Below are 10,240 nucleotides of genomic sequence, written 5' to 3' on the forward strand. Positions count from 1 at the left end.
GAGGGTTGGACTCCGCCAAGGCTGCCCTTTGTCACTGATTCTGTTCATAATTTTTATGGACAGAATTTCTAGGCGCAGCCGAGGCGTTGAGGGGATCCGGTTTGGGGACCTCAGCATCACGTCTCTGCTTTTTGCAGATGACGTGGTGCTGTTGGCTTCTTCAGGCCGTCATCTCTAGCTCTCACTGGAGCGGTTCGCAGCCGACTGTGAAGCGGTTGGGATGAGGGTCAGCACCTCCAAACCTGAGTCCATCATCCTCGGTCGGAAAAAGGTGGAATGCCCTCTCCGAATCGGAGATGAGATCCTGCCCCAAGTGGAGGAATTCAAGTATCTTGGGGTCTTGTTCACGAGTGAGGGCAGGATGGAGCGCGAGATCAACAGGCAGATCGGTGCAGCGTCGCCAGTAATGCGGACTCTGCACCGGTCCGTCGTGGTGAAGAGAGAGCTGAGTCAAAAGGCAAAGCTCTCGATTTACCTACCCTCACCTATGGTCACGAGCTATGGGTTGTGACCGAAAACAACATCCAGCATACAAGCGGCCGAAATGAGTTTCCTCTGCAGGGTGTCCGGGCTCTCCCTTAGAGATAGGGTGAGAAGCTCGGTCACCCGGTAGAGACTTGGAGTAGAGCCGCTGGTCCTCCACGTTGAGAGGAGCCAGATGAGGTGGCTCGGGCATCTCATCAAGATGCCTCCTGGACGCCTCCGCGAGGGGGGGGGTTCCGGGCATGTCCCACCGGTAGGAGAACCCGGGGATGACCCAGGACGCGCTGGAGAGACTATGCTGGAGCCTATCCCAGCCGTCATCGGGCAGTAGGCGGGGGACACCCTGAACTGGTTTCCAACCAATCGCAGGGCACACAGAGACGAACAACCATTCGCACTCGCACTCACACCTAGGGACAATGTGGAGTGCTCAATCGGCCTATCAAGCATGTTTTTGGGATGTGGGAGGAAACCGGAGTGCCTGGAGAAAACCCACGCGGACATGGGGAGAACATGCAAACTCCACACAGGGAGGGCCGGAGGTGGAACCGAACCTGCACCCTCCTAACTGTGAGGCGGACGTGCTACCCAGTGCACCACCGAGCCGCTGGTTGAAGTTATATGAACAGAAAAACAGAACAAATCACTTTAGGAAGTGATTCGTTCACTCTCGTTCACTGAAAGGATTCGTTCTTTTTGAACGAATCGTTCACTCTTTGTTCTGATGGGTGACTTCAATGCTCACGTGGGCAATGACAGTGAGACCTGGAAGGGCGTGACTGGGAGGAACGGCCCCCCCGATCTGAACCCGAGCGGTGTTCTATTATTGGACTTCTGTGCTCGACATGGATTGTCCATAATGAACACCATGTTCAAACATAAGGGTGTCCATTTGTGCACCTGACACCTGGACATCATAGGCCCCAGTTTGATGATCAACTTTGTAGTCGTGTCATCGGATTTGCGGCTGTACGTTTTGGACGACCAAGTGCGACACATTGTTGACTGAATGAATGGGAAGAGGGAAGTGCCAAGTAGCCAAAGAACGAGGTGAAGGCGTAGTCGGTGGACAGGGTGTTGGTCAGGGCAGACAACGAACGAGCGTCGTCGAGGGTCGCGCTGTTGGTCAGGGCAGGCAGCGAACAGGCGTAGTTGGTCAGCGTACATAGCAAAGGCAGCAACTAGAAGGCAGGGCAGAGAACAAGGTACAAGGCACGGGAACGAATGGGTGGCATACTGTTACTGAAGAACCCCTGCTTTGCCTGCCGCCCGTGCTGTACTTCCCGGGTGGCGTCTGGGACCGCCACCAAGGCGTCTACATGCAGCGCTTCCCCATCAAAACTTCACCATGTTCTGCTCCCTGGCCACCATCTTGTTCTTCTCTTTCCTGGCTTCCCGCCTGCTTCCCGCCACCTGGGACGTTTTCCGCGTCTTCCCAATGCCCGCCCCTGAGCGGGCGGGCGGGTGAGAAACGCTCCCAATCAAAGCCGTTTTATTGACGAGCCTGACGCACCGGCAAATGCGAGCACACGTCTGCTCGCTCCCTCATGCGATTGATGAGTCAGCAAACAGAAACCATTCAAGCCAATCGACTTTGTTGGCAACTTTCATGTCCATTTTGCAACTCGCTGTGACCCCCCCAATCCAATCCACTTTGAAGAGGGAGACTTCCTCCTTACAGATGTCAAATCAAGGAAGTAGGTGAACTAGCTAACTAGCACCTCAACACCAGCGCCCTGTGGGATGTCATCAAGGGTGGGGGTGGCTCCCTCATCCAATCAACTTCCTCCTTACAGATGTCAAGAAAGTATGCGAACTAGCACCTCAACACCAAACCCTGTGATGTCATCAAGGTGGGGGTGGAGGGGTGCGTGGCTCAGTGAAAGAGATCGTCTTCCACCCCAGAGGTGGAGGTCTCGGTCCCTGGCCGTTCCCACCCTTGAGCAAGATGGCGAGCCCCCAGTTGCAGGTAATTTTTTTCGGACAAATGAATTCAGAAAGAAAAATTCACGACATGACCAAAATACAATTTCTTTATTTATATATGTGTAAGGGAGATACAAATGGAGATGTGAGGACACACTGCCCCCCTTCCCTGTCCAAAAGAATAAAAACGATAAATAATGGAGACGTGAGGAGACACTGCCCCATTGCCTGTCCACAAACATTTCAATAAAGTGACGTACCCTCACTGTCATTTCTCACATCCTCATGATACGCCAGCTCCGTCTGCACCTACTTTAATCCTTGCAACAACTTCTAACTCATAATCGAAGAAAAAAAAAACATGCTAAAGCCGCTAGCATCTGCTCGTGATGTCATCATCAGGGAACGCAAACTCGCTCCAAGTCAGTCAAAACATCCCAAAAAGTTTACATTGGCCATCTGTAATCAAGAGGAAACGGAAAAAAATTGAGGCAGCGTCAACAACAGGAAGAAAAAGCCCAAATTGTCGTCCAGCGACATTGGACCATAACGTCCCGCCGGCGCTTTTCACATTCGGTAGACGTCAACAATCGGCTGCCGAGAGGAGACCACGTCACATGGTCTTCTCGTTAAGCTCTGCCATCTCCCCACTGAAGTTGAACAGGAGGCTCTTGGCGCTGTTCTGCCACGAGTACAGCGTCTCCATTGGCGTCTTCCCGTCCTGTCGTGCAGAAGGACTCGTAAGCATGGTGCACGCGGGCTCACACGTGACAAAAGACCCATCCAAGCGCTTTGGACGCATACTCACGCAGTTCTTGAGGTTCAGACTGGCGCCGTACATCATGAGAAGCTTGATCATCTTGAAGCGGTTGATCCTCACTGCGTCGTGCATGCAGGTGTCGCCGTCCTAACACGCACGCACACACACACAAAGAGCGCCACAGTCATGTGTCATGTCAGACTCACCGCCAACTTTGACTTTGGCACAACAAACTCATTTCAGAGCCAGAAGCTAGGAGAATGCATGTCGAACCCGAGCGTTCTCTCTGGACCAGGAGATTTTCTCTCGGGAGGGAGCCTTACTGGGGACCAGACTCGGTACCGCCTGTTGGAAAAAGCACCTGACTTCGGACCCAAACATTCACTTGCGCCATCTGGGAGCAGATCTTCTCTCGGGACTGGCACCTTTGCTTGGGACTTCCTTTCTCGAGAGCAAGGGTGTCCAAGTCCAGAGAGCCCCCCCCTCGCCCCGACTTCAGCCTGTTGTAGATGCAACCCGAGTGCAACACAGCTGATTCAAACCATCAGGCACATTATCAGGCAGGGCTTGCCGACGAGCTGATCTTTTGAATCCGTGGCTCAGACAGCCCCGCTCGGGCCCCACACCTTGTGCATCAGAAAAGCCCTCCGCTTAGGGAGGGACTAGATGCTTTTCTTTGGGGAGCGCTCACCCTGTCTCTGGCGTTGACGTCGGCGCCGCAGTGGATGAGGTACTCGGCGCACTGGAGATGTCCCGTCCTGACGGCCACATGCAGAGGGCAACTGTGCAGCTGCACATGACACAAAGCAAAGGACATTTGGAACGCCCGTTTCCAGCCAGCGGGCACCGGAGGCACATTAAGCTGCAATATGAGGTCGTTATGAGGTCAACAAAAAGAGTTTTGAAAAGGTTTGAAGGTTTGGAAAAGCCCGTTGGTGAACATCAGCTCTAATCTGAGTCCCTGATTCAAGAACTAGGCGAGAGGGCAACCTTGTCTCTGGCGCTGATCTTGGCGCCGCGCTGCAGTAGTAGTTGAAGGGCAGGAAGGCTCCCGCCTCTAGAGGCCCAGTGGACCGCCGTCGACTCCAGCTAACACACACGCGCACATGCGAGTTAGCAATTCCTTCCCGTGACATCCCAACGTGACGGGTCCATATCGGTCTCACTTTGTCCTTCCTGTCGATGGTGGCGCCGGCGTCCAGCAACGCACTCATGATCTCCACATGACCTTTGAAGGAAGCCTTGTGGAGGGCAGTCCTCTGGAACTGAGCACAAACACCCGCACGCTCGTCACTCAGAGGGAGACCAGTTACGTAGAGCAGTGAGTGGAGAAAGGGCAAAGACACCACCGGGCTTGGTGACCATATGTCACATTTCCAAATGAAAACTAGACAGACCGAGAGTCAACAAAGTCATGAGTGCCGAGCGAGGACGTAAGTGAAGTCCGGACACTGGCTGCGGCCTGCGGCAGCTCCTCGCAAGTGTTGTCGGTCAACGCGCAGTGGCGAGGTTCCCGAATATTTTTTGGGTGTTTACCAGAACATTTGAACAATACAGCACAACCATTGAAATTTTCATTCAGCAGCCGCAATTGCTACTCAAAATGCACTCATGAGCTGAGTGCATGTCAAACTTTTCTCTAAGACGCTTTACTTGGAGTAGCAAGCAGCGACGAGGAGAGCAACATTCAAACACAGGAGCAGTTAAGTGCTCATCCAAAACCACAAAGAGCTTTTCTTTCACGTGTTCGATGACCACAAAGTGCAAACAATAAAGAAAACGCCAGCGAGATTTAGTTTTCAACAACGTTAAACATATTATCAAACGTATTATACTTAAACCAGAATGTATGGTGTTTGAACTTCAACGAATGATCCTTGCAGACCACTAGAGGGAACACGTATCACCAGCCACCCTCGTGACTGGAATAATTCTGATCCTCATTTTGCACGTGGCGAAACTCACGTGGTCAGTGGCATCGGGGTTTCCTCCCTCATTAAGGTACTTGTGCACGACGGCCATCTTGTTGTCCACAGCGGCAGCGAGAAACAGCGGCGCCTCCACCGTGTCGGGCTGAAAGGCATTAAGACGGCGTCACGCTCGCACGCGCCCACGCCACCAGTAGCGCTTTGCTTGCCACGGACAAGGTTTGTCTCACCAGCATCTCAGTGGACGGCGCAGACTTCTTGCAGACGGGCGCCTTCTTTTGGCGTCTCCTCTTCCTCAGCTGCAAGATGTTGAACAGGTCATCCACCGTCTCCAGACGCAGCCGTCCGCATTTGTCCATCTGCAACATGGTCCGTCACCTTCACTTGATACCTTTTCGATAATTTAACCTTTATGCAGCCAGGTCAGGCCATTGAGGACAGATATTGACTTGCAAAGCCCGCTGGCTGCAGACAGCGGAATATACACAAAACAAGACCTCTTTAAATATTCAAAGAGAAATAAAGCAGTATCAGCAACTTATTGTTGCTAAGTATTCATCTAAGCAACGATCAGCATTATTATTACAATTTCCACTCATGTAGCATAATGTTAGCACAGCATTAGCAAATACATTAAAATTACTTCATATTTTATATCAATCAATAAGCCCAAAAATTCATTTTGAATTACCAGTAACCTCAAAAACCATGATTGACTTTATCTTGAGTGTATCATTTGCATATTTGAATTACTTTGGATCCTCAACATATTATTTGCACTGCATGAGTAGAACTATTTATTTCATTTAGCATTTAACTAGAATCACTAAAGGATTGGTATCAACATTGCCGTTTTTTTTTTTTTTTATGGCCAGCAAGTTTTCATAAAAAATTTGCTCAATGTGGTCTTGTCAGTGAAGTAATGGGGTGCGCCTGAGGGCGATGCCCCAACCACAGCAAAGAACCTCATCAAGTTGACGTCCACTCAAACAGAAACGTTTCCATGGATTCCGTATCATGGCACAAAGGTGCTGTCTTGTTGCCACTCTCACCCATGGCGAGCATGCGTTCATGCGTGTGCGTGCGTGCGTGTGTGTGCGCGCGCACTCACGTTGAGGGCCACCACGCTGACCTCGTCATGCTCGCCACCGCTGTCGTCATCCGACAAGTCGCCGGACAGCAGCTGGCATTGTGAGTGGAGCTCGCCTCCTTCATCTCGCTTCTCCAATGGGCCCCGGTGGACGCTGCTCTCGTTGACCTCTGACCTCTTTTCGCTCACCTGCACGTGGGAAGGCAAGTGTCACTCTGATGCTTAGTTCTCAAATGCATGCGCGCACGCTGACCATTTGCCGGACGCTGTGCAGCCCCATCTTGCGTCGGTGCGATCTGTCTGCCCAACCCGGCCCACGTTTGTCTCTTATAGCTGCCGGCCGCCCCGCCCACAGAGCCGTCACGGATGCAGCCGGCGCATGCCAGGCCGAGGTCTCACTCTGTAAGGAAATCTTCCTCCGGGCGATGAGGCATGATGTGTGCGTGCGAGCAAGCTGATCTGCCCGTGCTCCCCTCAAATGGAAGCCACTTGATGACATAAACTGCAATCTCGGAATGGCAACACTCGATTTTGATTGACTTGGATTTTGTCCGGATGTATGAATGCATTTGAATGAGAACCTCGATTTCCGTTTAAAATATGAGAACGCATCGAATTCAATTGTTCTGCATGAGCTCAACACTGAATCATCTTTCATTGGACAGACCGCATTTACCAAGCATACAGACACTTTTGTAAAATGACTCTCCAAGTCAGGCAACTGTATTGGTTCAACCATGTCTACCAAGATGCTGCTCCGAAATGCGCGCACACACAGTGCTCACATGTCGCGTTTTCAGAGATGATAGGACAGGCTGGGAGTTCCTGGAACGTTCCTCTTGTCTGATTCGTGCTAGTGAGTCAAGGCAGCCAACGTAGGCGATCTTTGGCCTCCAGACAAGTGACCTGTGCAATGTGATGATGTCATCGCTGGCAGGCAGGAAGACAAAATAGTGGTGATTGGGGAAGTCGCTGATGGTGTAGGGGTACACTTGCCTGTCTTGTCTGCCGACACCGTGAGTTTGATTCCTCCCCGTTCGTGCGTGTGTGACAAAAAAAACCTACCGTAATTTTCGGACTATAAATCGCTCCGGAGTATAAGTCGCACCAGCCATAAAATGCACAATAAAGTGAAAACAAAAATATATAAGTCGCACCGGAGTATAAGTCGCACTTTTGGCCCCAAATTTATTTGTCAGAATCCAACACCAAAAATAGACATGAACCAGCAACAACAGGCTAAACAATACGGCATGCTAACGTGACATATACACAAACGAGGAGCTGAGAACAGGCTTGACGTAACATTCAGAGTTGTTCAAATAACACGTTTATCAAACCATCTGTGTCACTCCAATTCATTAAATCCATCGATCGTGCTTTATGTAAACAATGCCTCATATGCGCCGCATATGCTGACGTCGGACCCGTTGTAAGTTGCATTTCTAATTATTCCACTGACCCATATAACGATATATAAAGTATATTTCAAATAACTATCAAAATAAAACAATATTATCAAACCATCTGTGTCACTCCAAATCATTAAATCCATCAATCAAATTCCTCGTTCTTTATGTCAACAACGCCGTGTGTGCGCTGCAGAGATCTAGTATATAACTATATTGTAGCGTTAACAAAGTACCAGGAAAGACGTGGGTTTGGTAAACGGCTCTTTATTTAACAAAACAAGAGTTCAACGAGCCAACAACTACTGAACTTCCATCCACAGAGGTGAAAGAAAGCTCTGTAGAGTATGACCGGGCATGCGTAAAAGCCATGCCCGAGCCGCATCCACCGTCCCCGGACAGCCACCTGGCCGAGCGCCGGCCCCCGACTTCCATCCACGGAGGTGAAAGAGAGCTCCCGTCGAGAAGGACCGGGTGTGCGTAAAAACCACAATAGTTTTTCAAACCTTCTGTGTCACTCCAAATCATTAAATCCTTCAAACTCTTCGTCCTCCGTGTCACTTACAAACAAAGCCGCTAATGATGCCGGTAGGACGTGGGGCCCTTCGTCATCTTCGTCATCCCATGATCAAATCCTTTGCCCTTTATGTAAACAACCACCGCGCGGCAAGGGTGACGTCACTTGCAGTTCGAATGACAGTAATCACTTGCTACATCGCGGTTCGTTTATCGTGGTTTCACTACATCGCAGATTTTTGAATTTTGAAAATTTGTGAAAAAAAATCACATATAAGTCGCTCCTGAGTATAAGTCGCCCCCCCCCCCCCCCCCCACCCAAACTATGACAAAAAACGCGACTTATAGTCCGAAAATTACGGGACTTAAAAGAAGCGGTGACGGGGGGAGTTGCTGATGGTGTAGGGCACTTGCCTGTCTTGTGTACCGACACCGTGAGTTCGATTCCTGCATATGACGTTGTGAATGCGTGTAACAAAGAAAAAAAATAATTGCGGTGAGCCATGTCATCGTGAACCGCGTCGTCGTGAACCGCGTCGTTGTGAACCGTGTCATCTGCTTTTTAAAGCGAGTGAGTGGCAACTGCCTTGGCCACATTGAAAGGAGGACGGAAGGGTGACTTTCTGTCACGGGGCGGAAGTTTGCGTGTGTGTTTTGTATGCTCGCGGGGGGCTATCAGAGAACACAGACGAGACAAAGGCTGCTTTGGCTCGAACAGCAGGCCGCGACCCAAATAGAAGGTCATAGTCTCCGCCGCCCTCACAAAGGTTGGACGTGTTCCGGCTTGAAACAACTAAGCGCGCCCCGAGTCATGCGAGTGGCGCCCAGCCCGTCCTGGCACTTATAAAACGCAAAGCCGGCGTATCGCGTGAGATGACTCGGATGACTCCATCCTTCCCTGGAAATGTACTAAAATTAGCCATGCTAATCCTTCCATCATCATGTTTGTATTGCTGTCACGTTGACAGGCGTTGAACCCATTGCGGGCACACCTCGCATGTGGGACGCTGCGGCCCGCAAACATGTTTGCGCCCGACACCTGCACCAGCCAACTTCATTTGGAGCAGACTGTGCCCGGCGCAGTTCTACCTTGGCCAAATAAGCTTGACATAAACCCCTCTACAAAAAAGACAGGATTTTTATTTGTCCATGATTGTCGATATTATTGCAAATTGTCTCTCCCATGAGTAGTCCGCCCGCGCCAAAAGCCATTTGAGCACCACTCGGCGCCTTCTCCGAGCATCGCCACCAGCTCGGGAAATGCAACATGCAACCTGCATCTGCTCAATTCAATTGTCGACCTTCATCAGCTCAAAAACATACTGAAACAAATCTGGAAACAGACGGCACTTTTGCCCTTCTTGAAGGGATTAAAAAATGACTAGATTTTTGTTTGACATGAAAAGGCATCTATTGGGAAACACACCCGCTGGTTTTTATTTTTTAGTGAGCTGAGTGCAGGCCGCCCACATCAAGGACGGCAGCTGCCGGTGGGTTGGGGGGGCTGGCAGAATGAGGTCACCCTCGTTGCTGGCCGCTTGTCCTCTTGCCAATGCCCTCCAAATAAACACGCGCGCCATCACTTCCGCGCGCGGCAAAACACGCAAGACTCCAGCTGAGTGTTTTAGTTGTCGGCAGATCGATGGCATTGACGCATACGTGCACAAAGCAAAATGTTTGTTTCAGGTCAAAGCTCGAGTGCCGCCGCCATGCCAAGGCAGACCTCTAGCGTGTTTTTGCTTGGCTTTGGGTTCAACATCAGCGTGACTTTTGAGCAGAGAGCTCAGAGGGCCTCCCAAATTATTTTTGCTTTTTTTGCAGACTTGGGCATCAGGAGGAAGCCGAAGCCCGGGCAAGAACTGAGGGCAGATCGGCCCACAATCCTCGGGTGGCTTTGCTGCCCCGTGACCAAAGGCCTTCTCAGAGGAGACCCTCCCTCCCCCTTGGTCATCCTTGCCCCGAGCCCTCATCTTGCCTCAGAATGCCTTTCCAACTATTTTCTGCGGGGTAGGGGGGGGGGGGATCCAGAAACAAATCGTATCGTAACAATAAAATAAAAAATATTTCACAAACGCCGAGCGGTAATCTGACTGTACTTTCTGACATTGTCCCATCCGTCACGTGCCGC

At 50.8% G+C, this 10,240-nt stretch overlaps 1 protein-coding gene across 2 annotated transcripts; it reads right to left on the reverse strand.

Annotated features, from left to right (window-relative positions):
* Positions 1 to 2,542: 2,542 nt before the first annotated feature.
* LOC147050506 (uncharacterized) lies at positions 2,543 to 6,676 on the reverse strand. Of its 2 annotated transcripts, XM_085922659.1 has the most exons (10): positions 6,441 to 6,676; positions 6,209 to 6,376; positions 5,328 to 5,456; positions 5,135 to 5,242; positions 4,336 to 4,434; positions 4,160 to 4,258; positions 3,861 to 3,959; positions 3,218 to 3,316; positions 2,981 to 3,130; positions 2,543 to 2,868 (listed from the first exon to the last, which is right to left on the reverse strand). In XM_085922659.1, exons 1-9 carry the CDS (start codon positions 6,465 to 6,467, stop codon positions 3,023 to 3,025), a joined length of 936 nt encoding a protein of 311 aa, XP_085778785.1. In that variant the 5' UTR covers positions 6,468 to 6,676; the 3' UTR covers positions 2,543 to 2,868; positions 2,981 to 3,022. The 2 variants fall into 2 exon arrangements, with proteins under 2 accessions (XP_085778785.1, XP_085778784.1); XM_085922658.1 differs by having other exon boundaries at positions 2,543 to 3,130.
* Between the last annotated feature and the right edge of the window lie 3,564 nt (positions 6,677 to 10,240).

Source organism: Syngnathus leptorhynchus, chromosome 10, assembly GCF_054491065.1.
Source record: "Syngnathus leptorhynchus isolate UIUO chromosome 10, UIUO_Slep, whole genome shotgun sequence".
Taxonomy (NCBI): domain Eukaryota; kingdom Metazoa; phylum Chordata; class Actinopteri; order Syngnathiformes; family Syngnathidae; genus Syngnathus; species Syngnathus leptorhynchus.